The sequence below is a fragment of the Argentina silus genome, assembly GCF_951799395.1.
Source record: "Argentina silus genome assembly, chromosome: 19".
NCBI classification, from domain to species: Eukaryota; Metazoa; Chordata; class Actinopteri; order Argentiniformes; family Argentinidae; genus Argentina; species Argentina silus.
Window position 1 is genome coordinate 15,040,042 of NC_139673.1, and position 21,177 is coordinate 15,061,218.

Sequence of the window (21,177 nt, forward strand, 5' to 3'; positions counted from 1 at the left end):
CAGTTGGCTAGCTAACTAGCCTCGTAAACTACCATATATTGGAATGGGAATTTGTTTATAACAGCTCTAATGTTCTTCTAAACAAACTATCCATTTTCTTTTCTAAGAATTCCACAGAACTTGAGGCTTTGATTCTGTTCTGGGGTCGAGGCAATAATGTGTGTGTTTATTTTCTTTGTATGTTTATTTACTTGTCCTTCTCCTTCTTATTGCTTTCTGTACAGCATCTTGCCACTGTTTTGTGTATTTCAAATGAAACCCTTTTTAAAGTTTACAATGTTTGAAACAAAGCAATATACAGAATAAATGTGAAAGTGTGTTTTGTATCAAGTTAAAATGCTGAGATGCATCTGAAACGCTGGTGGTATTTCATTTAATTCTCCTGTAATAATAGACTGCTAACCTTTCTTCATTCCACACGGTTGTAATTAACTCAATGTAGGGATGCGTTGTGTTCTGGCGCTCGTGTATAAAAAGAGGAGGAGGCAGAACTGGAGGGTCGGGGTCTTTACTGGCTTATATATAAAAAAAACCTGACACTCAATGAAGTCGTCAATGGGACAGTATCGCATTTGGTCAACACAAATATGTATTGTTCATTAATAACGTTGGGCTCGGCTAATCGACCTCCAGTTAAACGATGCCTAATTTGTTAAGAAGGTACTAGTATGGGTTAGCATGTATGTCATGTCGCCGGCTTTGAGACAAACAACGTTAACTGTCATTGCCACACCACATGGTGCTCCCCATATAATCACACTTGTTTTGGGGGGAGTGCGCCCTCTAGTGTTTTATAACTCTATGGGCACATCACAGTAGGGATTCTACACACACTGCGCAGTCCATCGCACACAACACAGTAACAATGTCAACATGCTTAATGTAGGTGACCTTAAGGCTGTGTGAGATGGCCCATGAGCATGGTAATAGTAATGCCATTGTAGCGCTGTCACAGTCCATTATACCCGCCTCATCTCCCACCGCCACACTGTGACCTTCTGTAGACATGCCATCATCACTGGGAATGGTAAACAGTTACACACTGATTTCTCTCTCTCTCTCTCTCTCTCTCTCTAGGAGACTATGACAGAGCCTGTGCACGTGGATGTTTCAAAGATGAAGGACTCTGGTGAAATCAAGCAAGCTTACATAGGCCTCAAAGATACCAACAGGTACATACGTCTGCACACACCCACCCCACCCCTACCTCTACTTCCCCCTCTTTGTCTACCCCTACCTCCTCTCTTTCTCTCTCTCTCTCTCTCTCTCTCTCTGTCTATCTATCTCCCCTCTTCCTCTTCTTCTTCCTCCCATACCCCTTTTTCTCCCAGGCACTTCCCTGGTCCCAGAGTGTGTGTGTGTGTGTGTGTGTGTGTGAGAGTGTGTGAACTCCTCTCTTTTATTCTGTGCAGATCTCCCAAGTTCTTGCGTAAACCGCTGGAAGCCAATGAGCTCCTGAGCAGGCTCAGGTAACCAATCAGGTGTGGCCTATGCATCATGAGGTGGAACCATGCATGGCCACGCAGACCAATGGGGAATGGGATTGGCTGATATTGACATTGATAAAGCTAAGTTAGGTTAGCTTGCGTAGTATTGTGCCTCTAACCAGCATGGTGATGAAGCTAAGCTAGGTTGGCCTTTGTAGCAGGGCTCCTTTAAGAAGCATAGAGAATGATCTACCTGCTCTAGGTGTACAGTGACTGAGCTTCTGGTCAATGTGCTACCATTCTGTAGACATTCTGACATGGACATTGTCTAGGTCTAGACTGTTGTCCTGCTTGTTACTATTGTTACTAATATTAGTTCTAACATGTATGGTTATTAAGGTTTGTTTGTTTTAGTAAACAAAGTGGATTGCTAACAAAGATGGAAGGGAATGGTTTGTTGTTAGGGGTGTGATGACACAAAATTTAAAAATGAGTATTTACTCAATATCAGAGGTGTGTGTGTGCCTGTGTGTGCCTGTGTGTGCCTGTGTGTGCCTGTGTGTGCCTGTGTGTGCCTGTGTGTGCCTGTGTGTGCCTGTGTGTGTGTGTTGCAGTATAAGCCACAGCATAGGGACTGAGGCAGGAGGTGTTCTGTGCAGTGAAAGGCTTAGCCGAACAGCCAAACTGCATGGCAGCATGGGAATGGCTCTGTCAGTCACCTGGTTAGTGATGATGTGGGAGGGGGGGGGGGGGGGGGGGGGGGGGTGTCCAATCAGCTCTATGGAATGACTTTGCATGAAACCTGCATCTGTGGATCATCTGTTATGTTGCCCTCCCCTGTTTGTTACCTCCTACTGTAAAGATCCATGTCGTTTCTGACCCTGCATCCACACACACACACACACACACGTTCTAAACCACCCAGTGCCTCGATTGTCAGCATATTCTCAGTAGCCAAGTAACCAAGCATGACAGCCTGTAGCACTGTAGCCCCATCGCACACACAGTATTCATTCAGCCAGCCAAGTAGTAACAGCACTTATTCACCACACAGAGCTTCCACACACACACACACACACACACACACACACACACACAAACACCTCCACTCACATCCTGTGTCATCTCCCCCCTATTTTTTATTATTTTGCTTCTTTTTGTTCCTCTCCTGTGTTTTGTCGGTCAGATCCCCCACTCCAGACTTCTATAGGCTGAATGAGGACGGAGAGCTGTGGCTGGTTTATGAGGGGTTGAAGGAAACCAACAGGTTAACCGTGTCTCTTAGGCGTGCGTGTGTGTGTGTGTGTGTGTGTGTGTGTGTGTGTGTGTACACCAGATTGCAGTGATGATGTGGGGCTGTGTGCCCTTGCTCCCTCCATCTCTCCCTCTCCCTCTCTCTCGCTCTCTCTCTCGTCAGTCTGTTGCTAATAGCCTCCAAACATGTGCATCTGTGTTTCATGCTGTGTAAGGCCTGACTTTACTGCTAGCACGTTACCTCCTATGAACCTGTATCATTCTACAGTGTTTTTAATCTATTCTGGAGTCACTGAGCTGGTGTATGTCGCTGTCAACTGTTCTCACCTGGTCCAAGTGACCGCAAGTTAGCTGGCTCTCCTCTCTGCTTCCGTTACTTCCTGAAACTCACCCTATCACAGCACACGCAGGAAACGAGGTTGACATCCACCACCTGCTTGATGGTCCTCTCCACGATGAGACGTCTGGGTTGGGGTTAGTTCCACTGGCCCAGTCTGCCTGAGCTGGGTGGTAAGGTAGCCCATACGTACATGACTAATGAAGATATCTCTTCTTTCTCTGTTTAGTCATGTGCGTATGGCGAGGTGGTAGGAGGAGACAGGAACATTCAGAGGCACAGAGGGGGGGGGGCAGAACAGCTCTTGTCTTGACACAACAGTTGTTAGTGGAGATGATCTGAGTTGGGCCGTGTGTGTCGCTAGCTTTAAGCATGCAGCTGGCCTGACGGACCCTAACCCCTGTGTGTAGAGGACTGCAGTAGCAAATCACTCACGCTGGTCTGATTTATTGTGCTGATTTATTAGTCTGTCACTCTCTCTCTCTTTCTCTCTCTGCCCCTTTCTTCTTTTCCTTTTCTCTTTTCTGTTGCATCCTTCCCTGTCCCTCTTTCACCTTTTATACACACTCACACACACTCTCCCTCACACACACACACACACACACTCACACTCTCTTTCTCTCCCCTTCATGCCCAAACACACCACATTCACACACACCCTCTCCTGTCCCTTAACCTCTGTCCCTCTGTCCCCCCTCTGCCGTTTCCCCCCCATGCCGTCTCTAGGTTGTTAGAGACCCAGCTGCAGTCCCAGCGGCGTAGCCATGACAACGAGGTGGAGGTGTTGCGAGGCGAGCTGCAGAGTGTGAAGGAGGAGAACAACAGGCAGCAACAGCTACTGGCTCAGAACCTGCAGCTGCCGCCAGAGGCCCGCATAGAGGCCAGCCTGCAGCACGAGATCACCCGCCTCACCAACGAGAACCTGGTACGCACTGTAGCGCACACACACACACACACACACACAGTACAAGATCACACACCTCAACATGACGACATGGTACTCTCCTTACACACACATGCACGTGCAAACACACACACACCATGCAAGATCACACACCCTAACCTGGTATGCAACATACACACACATACACACACTTACGTGCGCACAAACACACAGTACAAAGATCTCACAACTTGCCTACAAGACCCTGGTACGTACCACAAACGCACACATTTTCTATTCAAACTATCTACTGCCAAGACCACAGGGCCAGGGGGCCATCCTATCTCATGGTAGGTGTGTGTGTGTGTGTGTGTGTCCATCCCTGTATCACACACTCACTGCGTGGATGTTACCTGACAGGAGATGCTGAGGACTGATGATCCGACAGAATACCGGAAGGCGAAAGTCAGCATTTTACGCCGAATGATTGTATGTACAGTAGAGGTTGAGGGCATTTTGTCTGTCCTCTGTGTGTGTGTGTGTGTGTGTGTGTGTGTTCCTGCACGTGTGTGAAAACTAACAAAGTTTGGTGTGTTACAGACGCTCTAACTCTCCACAGCAGTGTGTTCTAACCCACAGCGGACAAATTCTCAAGCACACCCTTTTCTAATACACAACGGATATAATTCAACACCCCCTCTTTTGAATTTGCAACCCCTGTTTCTCTAATTCACTGGTTGTAACGTTTAACTCTGCCACCAGGGGGCACTCTCTCTACACAGCCTAAGCTTTCTGTCTGTTCCCCTGATCTCAGCCGCACGCTCTGATAGATGTGGTGTGGTTTATGCTTCCCTCACTCTTCTTTTTGTTCTCCTCCTCCCTCCCTCCTTCCCGGTCTATCTCAGGATCTCATGGAGCAGCTGGAGAAGCAGGATAAAACTATCCGCAAACTCAAGAAGCAGCTCAAGGTGTTCAACAAGAAGATCTCAGAGATGGGAGGTAAGCGATGCAGAGATTCAGAGATGTCGCTGTGTGTGTGCGCATGTGCGAGTGAAACAAGTAAACGTGTGTGTGTGTGTGTGTGTGTGTGTCCTAGCGGGCGAGGTGGACCAGGTGTCCCCGGGTCAGACGGTGGATGAGTCCATCCGTCCGGTGAACATCCCTCGCAGGGAGAAGGACTTCCAGGGCATGCTGGAGTACAAGAAGGAGGACGAACTCAAGCTGGTCAAGAACCTCATACTGGGTCAGTACCTACCTTTAACCTTAACACTAGTTCAGACGGGTCTAGAACCTTATCCAGAACCTTATCCTCGGTTATCCTTTTACGATACGGATTGATGGAAATGACAGCGACATGAATGTGTTGTGATCCAACCTAGCATCTTGTCATTGTTGTTTGATGACTAGTTGGCTTTATCTGACCACAACCCCGTTGTGTTCTTCTGTCAGATTGTGAAGGTCCTGAACCTGTACACCCCAGTCAACGAGTTTGAGGAGAGAGTGTCTGTGGCATTCATACGAACCATACAGGTACTGTACCTTCTCTCAACACTTGTACTATACTAGACCTATGTTTTGTATCTTTGTGAGCGTCTATGTGTGCGTGCGTGTGTGTTAACTCTTTTTATTTTACTCTCTCAGACGCGTTTGCGGGACCGTGGTGAGACTCCCCAGCTGTTGATGGACACTAAGGTCATCTATCCTGTCACCTTCCCCTTCAACCCCTCCTCCCTGGCTTTGGAGACCATTCAGATCCCTGGATCACTCAACCTGGCCTTCCTCACACGTGTCTAGACCACACACACACACCCGGTGTGATCATGCTCAACTTCCACACACTCACATACATACACGCCACACCCCCACACACACACACACACACACACACACACACACGCTCAGCTTCCACACACACTGCTGTCTAGTCCTTTTATCAGGTCGTGAGAACTCGTCCTTCATCCTCTGCTTGTACAAAAAGCCAAACTCTAAACAGAAACAACACTTCAACAGATCTAGTTATCATCTCCCTAATCATCTATCTTGAGACCCCCCCCCCCCCCCCCCCCGTTAACTAGAACTGCACTGCACTCCAGACACCTAGAACCCAGTTGGCCTTTCTAGGCTTTCCCACCAGCTCTTTATCCTCTCTCCTCTTCTGTGTTCTGAGTAGTTGTGAGTGTTCTAGCGAGTTTGGTTCTCCAGTAGGGAATGTTTCGCTCCACGAAAGCTAGCGCTCCGCAAAGCTAGCCCGTCTCTCTTCTCTTCTGATGTCCTCTCACACACTGAACACAGTCAAGCCAAGACCCGTCGTCTGTACCATACTTCTTATACATATATAAATACATATAGATATGAATATATAATATCACGCTAGGATATTTTATTTATTGCGGTTTAATCTTTCCCTCCCCTTGAAGACAAGCTTTTTGTGTGCAGAAGAAAGACGTGGATTAGTGATTCTCCAGCAGCTGATCAGGGACCGGGGAGGAATAGTAGCCATGTAAAACAATTGGATTAGTCCCATTTTATAATATTTTTCAATAGCAGATTAATTATGTAGTATAATTTAATGATCGCTCATGTAGTCCGCTTTTTAAAAGTAGATTTTTATTTGTTAGTCCGTGTATTGTATTTTTTAACTCTCACGTTAGCTTTGTCATGTGTAATCCACCACTCCTGCAGATGAACTTGAACTTAAGTACCGGTGAAGCACAGGTGGGAAGAGTGGTTTAGTTTAGACTTCAGCAACTTTCAACCCAAGCAGACACTTAACCAAACGCCTTGCTTCTCCTGACTATCAGTACTGTTTACAGTTGTGACGAGAGCTAGAGTCTCCCAGGAAACTTTGAGGAAGTAGTCCACGGTCATGCCCAAATCAGGCCATGGTCGAGTCACACACACTCAAATAGGGATCTTACCCAGGCTCTCACACACAACTGTTCACCACACACACTCACAAACACACACACACACACACACACACACACACACACACACACACACCATATTTCTGCACAGAAGCACACTGGATAATCTCTACTGTTCTATACTTACTACTCAGTGCAGAGCTCTTGAATAATATGAATAAATAAAAATAGTTGAATAAATTGTACGATGAACAAATTTCACTTTAAGTTATTTATTTTAGTATTAAGAGTTTTTCAATCAGAGAATTGAGGTTACTGTACATGCATTGATGAACCATGTATCCACTGAGCAGAGCTGACTGTTTGGTCGGTGGTTGCTTGGTTGTCGAGTGGTTGTAGACAGACTGTCAGCCTTGAATGTGCCCTGCCCCACTGTATGATACCGTTTTCAGCTTTATTCCAGAAACGTAATTACAGCTTTTGTGGACCAATGCCCTATTACCACCCACCACCCGCCTTTCCGGGCTGTCATGGTGACTAGTCTTTTCTCTTCTCCAGTTAATGCATGACACGGCACATTTATCGGTTGTTTATCCGTCTTGCGAGGGGGGCCATACTGGGATGCTTTCTTATTCTCCACCCTCATTATTGCCAAAAACAAGCGAATGCATTTAAACGAGCATGCGACACTGCCCTTCTTTTGCCTGCGTGGGCTTAGCTTTACCGCTACGTAGGAGTTATATCAGTCAGCTGTGTGAGATACCAGCCATTGATTCGCACATTCCCAGGCCTTTTTATATAAAGATAATTCCGTTGAACTGGAAGTGCCGAAGAGTGAAGGAATCAGCCCCATCTAACCAGTGATTAGGGTCTCCCTTCCTCACAGCAAAAACCTGAGGAACTGAAATGCCACCTCGTCATATCCTATCATTGCCTTTGTCAGGTTCTTTTTTCGTTTAGTTTCGCTTCTTCCCTTCTGTGCCATCAGTGAGTCGTATTTCCCCGTGACCTTATAAAAAAAAAAAAAAAGTTAAATATTACAATTTGTGTTTTGATAAAGTGTTGTGGCGTGAAGGATGCATTGTCTAGCCGTCTGTCTACATGAGCACTTTTTAAATATTGCTGAGGTCGTCAAATAAACACTAATGAAATGAGGTCTAACCTGAACATAACTGATATTTTCTGTTCTTTTTACTTTGAGCTATTTCAAGTGAGTCCCGTCAGCTCAGAGAGATGGCTGTGGCATGCTTCCTTAAGAACACAAAAACATTCCCTGCGTTATTGTGACTGAGTCTCTCTCTCTCTCTCTCTCTCTCTCTCTCTCTCTCTCTCTCTCTCTCTCTCTCTCTCGTGTCTGTACTCAGTCTGTGTCTGGATTGTTATTCTTGAGGAGACACAGAGCTCTAACTGTTAAGTTAAAACTCATTTTACAGAATTTATGCCTCCTCCCTTGCTGTAAGTTTGTAAATGCTTCAGCCCTCTCATGCTGTTGCGTCAGACAGAGTTTCCTACTGTATGTGGTTACACATTATAATAGTGGCATGTCTGCTCAGCACCTGGTTTCAGTGATAGAATTGTATTCACTGTACTGTAGAACAATGTATCCATCTCTGACTTCTTAAAGGAGATACAGGTGCACATTATCACCCCCTCTTTGTTTTGAAGAATTGGTGTATCATATTTAGGTCAACACAAAAATGTCAGTCAACACTGAAGTATCATCTTTTAATCGACACTTGAGAGCGCCATATTTAAGTGTTTAAACTCATCTAATGACATTACACACTCCACCTGTGACAGTATCCATGGCGTCATGCTGAGCCTGGTGCCGTGCTTTTTTTCTTTCTTTTTCTCTTTCTTTCTCTCTCTCCTCTTTCTCTCTCTCTCTCTCTGACCTGTGTGTAAATTTGAAGAACTGGACTGTTTGTAGTTCCTGGTAGCTGTGCTTAGTGAATGTGTTCACCATTATGAAACTTGGAATAAGTTAAAAAGTGTCAAATATCTATAAAAGACAAATAAAGGAATTCAGCACTGTCAATTTGTGACTTTGTTTTTGTCGTGTCCAAAGCAGAGCTAGAATAAATATGCCTAAAATGTGTTTTAGGATTATTACCAGTATTTCAAACTTGCATGAGGAACACTGGTGAGATTGGTGAGTAGTGGTTTTGACATCAGGTTGTGTGGTTAAATCACTGTGTGACACATCTATCGACTGGACGTCAGTGATCTACAGTTGTGGTGAGAAATGACACAGTAGTCAGCCCCAGTGGTAGAAGCTGTGTGGTGGAATTAAATTACCACATCTAGTCGGGTTAGTGATCATCCCAAGGAAGGGATCAAGTGTATTTGAGTCTTCACATATACTTCTCCCACTTCCCATTTTACCTTAATACATGCCTCCATAAACCCTTGTGCACTTAAAGATGCACTACACAATGCATATGAACATCACAGATCCCTGATAAACAAACGGTTCACTACTCTATTCCATAGCATGGATTGAATCTTCTCTGTGTCAAATCTCTCTCCCTCTTATCCTATATAAAACATATCCTGATCTACAGGTTGTATAGTATCATCCCCATGAAAAAGATACACTCAAAACAATGCCTTGGAGTTAATTTAAATGTTGTACTCCTGGTAATGTTAAATACACTAGCATAGCTGTTTTTGGTCCGTTTGTCCGTCCTGCAGCTGGTTGCTATTTCAGTGTCCCCACAGGTAACTGAGGCCTGGAGCTCTGAGGGTTGCCTAATACCTGGCTGTAATGCTTCTATAAGAAGCTTACTGCTCTCCTCTCGGACCCTCAGCCACAATCCTATTCACAGAACTAAGACACAACTCTGTTCCCCTGGGACCCAATATATACAGAAAAACCTCTCTCCCTAAGGTAAGAACTAATATGTCAACATCTTTATTTATTTTCTTTCATCCTGCTGTTATTGTATTGTTCATGTAGGTAAAGGTTTTTACCAAAGGAATGTTATTGAGGCATTTGTAAACTGTAAACAGTTATTGATATCGGTCAGATGTTAGTCTGATATGAAATGCAACATACACAGTAATCACAAATGTTACAGCAGACCACTCTAAATGAGTGTTTGGCAAACGGCTGAAGATCCATCGATAAGGCAACCTTCTTAAGAGACAGGAAAGCTTTTTCAGTGCCTATTTTTGGCATGAACTCATAGCGGTACTGTAGGCCTGATGGCTAGTAGTCTTTCTTGCCATTGGTACAGTTAGATAGTACCTAGTCATTCAAGGCACTGTTGTTTTATTGCTGAAAATTGCTGGCGCATAAAACTCAGTTTTTCAGTTTCAGTTAGTTCTGCTGGAGGGGTGCTCAGTCCACGGAATATGAAGTGCATCTGTAAAGAAAAGAGGTTCTGGATTTTTTTTAAAAACTGTTTTATCATAGAAGTGCTTGTGAACCTATTAAGGAGTCCAGACAGGACAACCATCTCATATTTGGAGATCACAAAAAAAACCAGTGACATGACGAATACATAAAGAACCAAGCTCATGTTTTCATAGAAGCGTTGATTTTAAAGTATGACTATAACTGATGGAAGTGGGAGGGGAACAAGCAGGATATCTCTACTCTGATAGAGTGCTCAGCACATTTGACTGTGAAGGCAGTGTCAGAAGGTGGAACTGTTACAACAGCATAAAGCATATCTACAGTTTAACGTATTAAAGTGTCTGTTATAGTCCTGCAGGGTGAATACCATGTACAGTATGTATCATACCCTGGGTATATGGCGCCTATAATTGACAGCATATGTTGTATTTCTATACTACAGTGGTGGTTATCTATATTTGATATAAAAATGTCATGTTTTATTCAGCAGTGTGTGATGTCTGTCTCGTCCTGTGGGTGTGTATCTGTGGTTCCAAGAATAGTCAAGCCGCTCTTCTCTCCTCTCCTGTGCTCTGAGGCGGATCAGGCAGGAGGGAGATTACCCACTGCTTATCTCCAATACAGCTGTCCACACACACACACACACACACACACACACACACACACACACACACACACACACACACAAAGTCCTACAAGTCACAACTCTATACTTATATACAGTATATAAACTCAATAGAGCAACAATCAATAAATTGTATTTACAATCATGGTGGGAGATGACTACAATCATGGTGGGAGATGACTACAATCATGGTGGGAGATGACTACAATCATGGTGGTTTTCCCAAAACCGTAGCCTCTCTATGTTTCCACAGGCACAGTGTTGACTGGGTGCATTTCTGTGTGTAAATGGATGCAACAGTTAGTTGCTCTGTTCCCCCCAAGTGTAGTGTTGACTGTGTGTGTGTGTGTGTCTGTCTGTGTCTGTGTCTGTGTGCTTTTTCCTCAGGTGTGTCTTTGACCAGCCACAGTCATGTGTGACCAGACCTTTGTGGCCATCACCTTTGGCCCGTGCGACTGCTGTACAAAGAACAGCCCTCTGATGAACATCTACATCGGAACTGAGCCCATCAACTACTGCTCGCTATGCGTGGAGATGGTAGGACCTCGCCCCGCACCCCCATCTCCCTCACACACCCAACCAGCCAGGCAACTGATGAAAATGGGCTTTTGTTGCCAACTCCTATAACAACACCTGTGTATATTGATGTCAAACTAAAGTGTTTAGTCGGGTGTGTATCAGCCCTATACCCATCACTGGGTCTCGTTAGGAGATAAGTGAAGACATCATGTTTATTTGAGAGGGTTTGAGGGGTTACAGGGGCTCCTGCCCAGAATGCAGTCCCCTTATCTGCCTCTCCAGCCTGATAGAGCAGAGAGCCCCTCTCAGCACCAACACGCACGCACGCACGCACACACAATGCCAAGAGGTGTCCCCTGAGCTTTGCCTGACAGGCTCCCATTAAAGTACACACACACACACACACGCACACACACACACACACACACACACACACACACACACACACTAAGGGAGATGGGCTCTTTTAGAGAGAGATAGTATCAGACACATGCCAGTGGAGCTTAGCCTCTGCAGGCCTATCTGTAATGATCCTCTATCTGAGGCTGGCAGCTCATCCACACTGATAGAAAGTCCATTGTGTCCACAGTCCACTGATAGAAAGTCCATTTCTTTGCAGAGTGATAGGCCAATGTTCCTACTTTATTTTAATGACAAACCATACTATGCATCCTTTGTACCCTAAATGTAATAGTTATCCTAGCCCATACCATACCAATAAATGGCATGCGTATCCTATGAAAATAAGATTAGAATATTTAAGATGTCATTAAGAGACATGGACGCATTAGCAGGCTCCAGCCTATCCATACACCTATGTTGGGGGGAGAGAGAGAGGCACATCTCCTCGTGACGTCATCGCGGCAGCATCAGCTGTAGCAAGGCAGACAGCCTTGGCAAAACAGCGCGCGACAAACATCTGATCTCCGTCGTCCCTTTTCCCGTTCCCTTCGTTTTCCCCTCCAAAGATGGCGTGCCAGGCGCTTCTTCCGGGTGAGACCCTAAAGACGCTGAAGTCGGAGAGCGACGCCCTGAAAAAGAAGCTCGAGGAGGAGCGCGAAAAGCTGCATGATGTTGAGCGTGAGTGCTGGGGGTGGGAGCGGGGCCTCGCGAGGCACAGATTTATAGTAATAATAGGTAATATGACAGCAAAAAAAAACGGGTCTCACTCTCGGGAATATTCACAAGATTGGAATTTCCTATTTACATTGATACAGTATTTTGTGTTCATCATATGTTCATCATGGCTGAACGCATTCAGTATCAGATATTGTTCTTCATTTCATATTTGCACACATGCTTATGCTTTTTCATTGGTTTTATGTAGACGTCAAAGTGACAGCGTAATAATACCTACCAAAGTGGTTATTAATTTGGAAATGAGCGGATTTGTCCTGCGTCGTGTGTTAATGCTGGTAATCACTGGATGGGTGTCCCACGGACGCGCGCGCTGTAGTTTGTCCTCATGTGTCCTCGCGTCATGAGGAAAATTAGTCTACCAACTGACTGGGATCGTTCTTATGCTTTTAATTTCCCCATGAAGACCAATACCTGTTAATTTATTTGTAAATAAAATATGTAGGCTATTTATGCAGTTGTGTGTGTGTGGTGTGTCAGTGCACCAGGTGGCTGAGAAGGTGGAGGTGTTGGGTCAGTTTGCGATGAAGACACGACGCACGCTGAAGGGTCATGGGAACAAGGTGCTGTGTATGGACTGGTGCAAGGACAAACGCCGCATGGTCAGCTCCTCACAGGTACACACACACTCTCTCACACACACACTCACATCACATCACATCACATCACTACACACCACATACACACACACAACATCAGATCACTACACACCACATACACACACACAACATCACATCACATCACATCCACAGTCGAACCCTCTCAGCTCTGTTATGACCTGAAGGAAGGGTTATCCTTCTGTCTGTCTGTCTGTCTATCTATCCCTTCTATCCCTCTAATCTGTCTGACTCCAGTTTGACCCATCATCCTTCCACTCCTCATTTCCTGCCTTTCTCCCTCCTACACCCCTGTCCTCGCCCCCCTCTCGTTCTATAGAGGAAACATTACATTAATAATGGACACAAATTACATTCTACCACAAGTAAAAATACAGAATGAGCAATTGTTGTTGATGACTCTTTCTTTGTAAGAGACTATATTTCTTCTGATCTCTGTCCTCTAGGATGGAAAAGTTATCGTTTGGGATGCGTTCACCACCAATAAGGTAGGTAAAGGTGTGGTTTCCCTGGTTAAAGATCTGACTGACAGGTCATATCACTGCTGTTTTAGTTTTCACTGTCCATCACATAATGCACTGCTCCCTGGTGAGGAAGTATCACATGTCTGGGAGAGGGAAGCTAAAGATCATCCTTCCATCAGTACACTTTGTGACTCTGTGACTCTGCGTGTGTGTGTCTGTGTGTGTGTGTGTGTGTGTGTGTGTGTTAGTTAGAGTGCACTTTAATGAAAGCCTGGTTTCATTGCCTGACTAATCCTGGTGGAGCAGTCTTAACCCAGCTAAGAGCACATCCCCATTACCACACCCCACAGTATGGTTTTACTACAGGACTGTGTGTGTGTGTGCGTGTCTGTGTGTTTTAAATATAAATCCACACTGACTGTCTATGTGTTGGTGTGTGTGTGTGTTCCAGGAGCATGCAGTGACCATGCCGTGTACATGGGTGATGGCGTGTGCCTATGCCCCCTCTGGCTGTGCCGTGGCCTGTGGGTGAGTGTACCGGAAACCTGTTTTTACCACAGGGATGAAACAGCTTTCCTGTTGACCTGGTCTAAAAGGCCACTCTCCTTCTCTTTTCTCTCTCTCTCTTCATCTCTCTCCTTCTCCCTCTCTTTTTGTTTATTTTATCTTTGACCTAACTGTCTCCCAGTGGATTGGATAACAAGTGCTCGGTGTACCCGCTCTCATTGGACAAGAACGAGAACTTGGCCGCGAAGAAGAAATCGGTCGCTATGCACACCAACTACCTATCAGGATGCAGCTTCACCAACTCAGACATGCAGGTAAGACGCTGTCAACTTGCGTCTCAAATCACACCCTGTATTCCCGAAACAGTGCACTGCTTGTGACCAAAGCCACATAGGACAGCTCTGGTCACAAGAGGTGCACTGCTGTACATGGGTAATGATAGGCCCCATTTTGTAGATCAGAGGTGTTGGGGTCTTTGTTCAAGTGCATGAAGCCATTATGACAAAGGAGAAGCAGGCATACTGAATGCATCCACCAGGGGGCCCATGTGAGTCCGATCTATCAAAGAGCAGCTCTTCACTGACATGAAAACACTCACTGATTCTGAGCTGCCAGGAGAAGATACGAGAGGGAGGGAGGAAGGAAGTGAGGGAGGGGGGAGGAGGAGGAGTGAATGTTAGGCTTTAATAATTCACTAGAGTCAGTCCCTCTTCAGACCGAGACAAGGAAGAGGAATGGGGGAGGGGGGTTGGAGAGGGAAGGAGGAGAGGTGAAAGTGATGGCAGGGTAAAGAAAGGAGGAGAGAGGAGAGAGTGATGGTCATCCATTGTGGGTGTATTTATAGACCATGAGTGGCCTTTATCTACCATAGAGCTAAGCACGTTGACCTGAGGGGAAAAGCACATAACACTTTCTCACGCACACACACACACACAGGCAATTTACAGCCAATTTACTGTAAAAGGCCTGGAAGTCCCCCTGTATATAATGGGCCTCCATGAGAATATTGTTATATCATTATGTTTGCTAACAACATTAAAGGTTAGCCGCTCCCCACCCTAATGAGAGTGCAGCCTCAGAGTGCCCTAAGCCAAAGGTCATCCTACATTCACTCTCTAATGCACTGGGCTTCTGCCAGTGTGACCATACAGGACAGATGCGTACATGCGTGTAAGTGCCCCATTTTCTCTTTGTATCAGTGGAAGTCTTGGGGGGTGGTAGTTAGTGACACAGACAGCTCATAATCTCAAGGGGAAGACAGACAGACAGACAGACAGACAGACACAGAGACAGCTTTATTATACAGTAACAGGTCAATAGAAGACACTGACAGGGGTACATATTCTGTCTGGTGAAAGAGTCCCAGGGTAGGGGGTGGCTTCAATACCACTCTGACGCTCACAACAAGGCTGTTCGTCACTCTGTAAATTGGGTCTGTTTTAACCGGTGACTCCACAGCAGTAGGAAACTCCAGTTGCCCATAGATCATGTATAGTTGACACATGACATGGCACAAGGTGTTCTTCTCCCCTACTGTGTATGGTTAAAACCAATGGTTAACACTCTCTTGTTTGGAAAGTCCCTGTGTTCACCACGGGAAGGCAGTGTTGTCACCAAATTAGTTTCAGTGTTATTATATTATATATTATTATTATACATATTATGATATTTTATGGATTATTAAAATGTTATTCAATATTATAAAAACACATATTTTCATACTAGAAGTCATGTTTATATGTGGTAATGTGTGTGTGTGTGTGTTAGCTCCTGACTTCGAGTGGTGATGGTACGTGTGCTCTGTGGGACGTGGAGAGCGGTCAGCTGCTACAGAGTTTCCACGGTCACTCAGCCGATGTCCTCTCCCTGGACCTCGCCCCATCGGAGACTGGGAACACTTTTGTGTCCGGGGTGAGTGTGTGTGTGTGTGTGTGTGACAGTGTGTGAGTGTTTCGCTTCTCCTTTACTGCTATCTCTCTGTCTGTTCTCTACGTATCTCAGAGTGTTGTGTGTGTGTGTGTGTGTGTACCATGTGTGTGTTCCAGGGCTGTGATAAGAAGGCCAACGTGTGGGACATGCGTTCTGGACAAAATGTCCAGTCGTTCGAGACACACGACTCTGACATTAACAGTGTGAAGTGAGTAGAGCCCCCCGTGTTTGTCTCCAGTTACAGACTCCAGTTACTAATTTCTATTATATTTGTAGCATTTTTGTAACCATTACTCTATTATGGGAGGGATACTCATGCATCAATAAACACTAAATTGTGTGTGTGTGTGTGTTTCAGTGTCGTCTGTTTGACCTGCGTGCCGATCGCGAGGTGGCCATCTTCGCCAAAGACAGCATCATATTTGGAGCCTCCAGCGTCGACTTCTCTATGAGTGGTAAGACACAGCAGAGACCTCCTGCTACACTGGTCAGACGCAATGGCTTGACACAAAGACGTAGTCTGAAAATATTAAATATGACACGTCTACATACAGATATGTGTATTTTGCTCATATTCCAATGTTGAATCCAAGTGTTATATCATGAACTGTAGGTTCTGACATGTAGCAGCAGACCTCTAGCAGACATCCACAGGGCTAAGTCCCCACCTCAGCTCTTCTCACCCCAAACCCACTTATTTACATCGATCCATCACGAGAATAGACCAAGGGGACACACAGGGTCTCATAGAATTATCAACAGAATGACACAGATGTGAGCCTGTCAGTGATACTGCGCTGTTCTTGATCCCACTCCTTTCGCTGTCTATTTCATTCAGTGTGATTGCCATGGCCCCAGTGTTGTTGTTCATTTTGAGTCAGACAGGTTCCAGTCCACACAAAGGCAGTAGTCAAGTTAATTAGGTTCATGACATTATATAAAAGGGCTTTTGGGAACAGTGAGTCGGAAGGTTGAGTGCTTCGAATTGTTTTGATTAATTACCGCTTGCATACAATGGCATTTATTCAAATTCTTGTTTGAAGCCTTCTACTTCTGGTTGCATGACTCTGTGATTTGATACTAAATACAATTTATCCCGTAATTACAATTATCAGAATGTGATTTTTGTAGTAGTACAGTACAGTGTTCTTGTGAAATGGAATAAATGTCTTTTTTATATTGTATGGGCATAAGTGAAAGGAAACCCACTTCAGTCTCGAAAGGGAGTTTACACTCATCACTGTCTGGGAATTACCATGGTTCCATCTAAACCTGGATTTCTGTTGTGTTTTACAGCTGATAATCCCCCACTGTTTACATGTAAAAAAACAAACTAAACTCAAGTGCACTTTTATGTCTGCGATGTCATCAAGCACATTGGAGGGTATTCTGAAACCTACATCCCCCCACTCTTCTTCATCCCTATCTACTCTTCTTGACCCCTTCTGCCCTTTACCTTTCCCATAACCCTCTCTGCCCCCCCCCCCCCCCCCCCCCCAGGTCGTTTGCTGTTTGCTGGCCATAATGACTACACCATCAATGTGTGGGACGTGTTGAAGGGGACGCGGGTCTCCATCCTGTTTGGCCACGAGAACCGTGTCAGCACCGTCCGCCTTCTGCTCCGGGTCCTGGGACAACACTCTACGGGTGAGAGGAGAGGAGAGGGGGAGGACACAACACTCTATAGGGGGGGAGAAAGGGGTGACAGAGGGGGGGGGGGGGGGTCAACACCTTACAGGTGAGGAAGAGAGAGAGAAAAGAGGCAGGAAAATAGACAGCGAGAACATTGTTGGAGCGGGTCAGGCTTCGCTGATACCATGTGCCACATTGGCAGAGTGGAAAGCCCTGTTTCTGCAGCTACAGAGACAAAGACACTGGTGTATGTGGCATATTTTTATTTTATTTTTCCAGCTTTTCTGCTTACAGCCAGTGTCTTTCCTCTGCTGACCTCATTTCCTACTGAGAAGTCCTCCCCAACTCATGATGTGTTCTCTCTCTTTTGCAGATCTGGGCCTAGAGCTGTGACATCATCAGAGCAAGACAGTTCAACATCAGGGGTCACAGGTTGGCAGTAGGGTCATGTGATCGACTATATAAGGCACCCTGACCAGAACCCACACTGCTGCACAAGTGTGCTTTTTCAACCTCACCTTCACGCACTACACACACACACACACACACACTCACTCTCACACACACACACACACACACACACACACACACACACACCACCTCAGTCAGTATGTCCTAACAATCTAGGTTTCTTAGATTGATAACTTTTTATTTGATTGGATCAAATGTGGATCTACTGTGGATCAAATGTTGATCAGGTTTATTCCTAAGCTTTATTATTGTTAGCTTGATTATTACTGATATTGTATTATTATTAGCATTATTGTTATTAATAATGATGTATAAAATTAAAGCCAGGGCCACAACTGACCATGATAGCTCAGATTCCCCAGTCCTAGTCCTAGTCCCAGCAGCATGTAAACTGCCCTAGATCAGGTCCTAGCCATGTGCAGTATTACTGATTGTCTTGTATCTAAACTCACTGCCACTTTTTACTGTTCAGTTTCCATACTCTGTCCAACTTAGATCTAATGTGCAATACCACTATTTATACTGTGCAATCAAACTATCCTAGTTATCCAGAGAGGGAGAGAATTAATAGGCCTCCTTGCAGTATTATTGTGACCATAGATGTTTCTTCTTTCATGTATTTAAGATTACTTGTTACCTGGATCCTAAGTACACACTTCCTTGAAAGAGAAATAAATGTTATTTAAAGTACCAGTATTGATACATTTTTGTGAGCTCAGAATTATAACGTTCCAATCTGACATTTTGGTCGAAATTGAGTTATGTATATATACTTTTGTTGTATATTGTAAGTTTATTAATGTCTGTGTGGTGCTATTTTTGCGAGGGAAAAAAAGATTCGGTGTCCGTTTATATTCAAATATAAAGGTTCCATCACCAAAAACACCCGTCAAGTTGGCGTTATAAGATTCTACTTGCGATCCAATCATGCGCCTATCATATACACAGGCGGACCAATCCAACCCCACCTCTTAGCCATGCCCATGCTGTGAGAGCTACGGCCGATGGCGCGCAAACCAAACGGCCAGAAGAACACTCAAGTTAAAGACAGCTAGCGATATAACTAGCTTACTTGATAGACCTACTAGTCACTATTGAGTACCAAACCTTATCAGACTATACTAGCTATAGTTAGATTTATGCATGTCCGCATACTGCTAGTATACTGATGCTGATATTAAGATAGTTAACGTCACTCAACAATTTGACACGTGCAGCTAGCTAGCTATCTAAGTTGTTTTTCGTTTGTAGTCTCAGCAAACTAGCTAGTTAGCTAGCTAACCACATGGTCATGTGAACTGCCACCTGACTGGGCTGTTGTTTTGTTACAGAAATGGTGATGAAAGTGAGTACAGTAGATAAATAGAGAAGGAGAACATGGGGAGAGAAGTTGAAACATCCAGAGCAGCAGAGACACCAAGCACAGCAGAGAGGGGGATGAGAGCAGCAGACAGGAGATAGGGGTGGGTATTGCCAGCCGTGACCTTGTTTAGTTGCACGTAAACATCACAATACCAGAATATAAACAATGCAATATATTGTGATGCTTTTAGCAATTAAATCATAGCTGCCATATTATGGATAGGTTAATGTCATTATTGTAAATACATACAAATCACGTGAGCAAAAAACACAAAGCACAAATATAATTTTCTATCCACACACAAACACCTCTTGTATTCGTAAACCATTATTTTAATAAATGTTAAATGATTTGTATATATGCAAAAGATGTGTGAATAGATGCTCTTACATTCGCAAACAAATGTCACAATGTGTGAATAAAAACAAAAGCAGTGACAAACATATTTCCAAAGTTTTAAATAAAAGCATGCTTTGTGTAAGTATCCAGTCATTTCAATACAACACTTTAGCGTTAAAACTGTCGAATCTGCACCTCTCCACTGTTAGAAATGCGGTAAATATAGGTTTCTGAAGAGCATACAGTAGGCTACAGCTCAAACTTGTAATTTGGGAAAACACAGCACAGCTATTATGAACAGAGGTGTCACATATAAATGTATAAATCATGTCTGCGTATGAGTTCATAGAGAAGAGCTGTGTAAGGGCAGCATCCTGAGTGGAACCCGGGGCAAAACTGTTAAGAACAAACTGTTAAAATGACAGAAGGCGAGATGGTGACAAAGTATACTTCATGAGCTGTAACCGCAAAACAACTGGCATTTGGAAAATTTGAGGTGAAGGAGCAAGTGTGTTTGAACAAGAATTGTTAGCATTGTTAAATATCTTGCTAGCTGGATCGAATCCTCTGGTAGCTAGCCAGAGAGAGAGAAATGTTGAGCAACATTCGCTAACTGAGCTGATCTAATAATTGAGTTTGTGGTGTGAAAATTAGCTGACTAAGAAAGTCAGACAGCTAGCTAGCTACAACATCAGAGGAGCTAATGTTAGTAGCTGGAGGATCCTCAGGGTTAATAAACACAATGTTGTCACCGTCCCCCACGTTACTGGTAGCCTTGTTAGAGTCCTATAGAGACTCTATGTGCTTATCTGGCTTTGCAAGTTTTGGGCGGCATTGTCAGTCTCTTTTATGGCTTATCATTATTTAAAACTGAAAATGAGGCTTGTTCTAGCAGTCAAAAGACTTTGATTTAAGTTTGGAGAAACGTTTTCATGGAGAGGTTCCTACGCATGTCTTCACTCCTCGACACGCATATCGGAATATCGCTACTAGATATGTGTATGTGCAGGTTCACGATTAGAGTTCACACCGCCTCTACGCTACCCCTGCCCCCTTGTTCCAATTTCCTGTTCTGTTCCAGTAGGCCCTATCCTTCGGCCTACGTATAAGCAAGAATTCTTCAGATATGGTGACATGAAGTGGCCAGCACTTGTCACGAATCAAGGCATTGCTGATTCCTGATTCAGAAATGCAAAAAAACAGGTGGGATATCATCATGTCTGACCATGTCATCACTAAGCAGGTATCATAGAAGTTAATCTTTAAAATTATCATTGGTCTAGTCACCTGGGGCCTGCAGTGCCTCAGGGACTGCTGAGGCAAACCTGCGGGGCTGCTGGGATCTTCAAGACATCCTTAAGAGAGGGAAACGGTAAGGACATACATCAGAGAACTGATTCAGAGAATCAGGGCATCCTTAAGAGAAGTGAGAACAGTATAAGTAT

The 21,177-nt window shown here is 44.6% G+C and overlaps 2 protein-coding genes across 2 annotated transcripts in view; both read left to right on the forward strand.

Moving 5' to 3' along the window:
* Positions 1-833: 833 nt before the first annotated feature.
* On the forward strand, positions 834-5,239 carry LOC310819848 (unconventional myosin-Va-like; the record flags this gene model as incomplete). The annotated part of the gene is made up of 4 exons (XM_083691258.1): positions 834-1,172; positions 3,745-3,943; positions 4,807-4,900; positions 4,998-5,239. Exons 1-4 carry the CDS (start codon positions 1,084-1,086, stop codon positions 5,237-5,239), a joined length of 624 nt encoding a protein of 207 aa, XP_083547384.1. The 5' UTR covers positions 834-1,083.
* Positions 5,240-11,165: 5,926 nt separating this feature from the next.
* LOC310819850 (guanine nucleotide-binding protein subunit beta-5b-like) overlaps positions 11,166-21,177 on the forward strand; it is a gene marked incomplete at both ends in the record, with an annotated part of 28,193 nt that continues 18,181 nt past the window's right edge. Inside the window, 5 exons of the mRNA XM_083691260.1 lie at positions 11,166-11,291; positions 12,242-12,353; positions 12,891-13,027; positions 13,474-13,515; positions 13,943-14,019. Coding sequence (XP_083547386.1) covers positions 11,166-11,291; positions 12,242-12,353; positions 12,891-13,027; positions 13,474-13,515; positions 13,943-14,019 — 494 coding nt within the window. The remainder of the gene's footprint in view (positions 11,292-12,241; positions 12,354-12,890; positions 13,028-13,473; positions 13,516-13,942; positions 14,020-21,177) is intronic.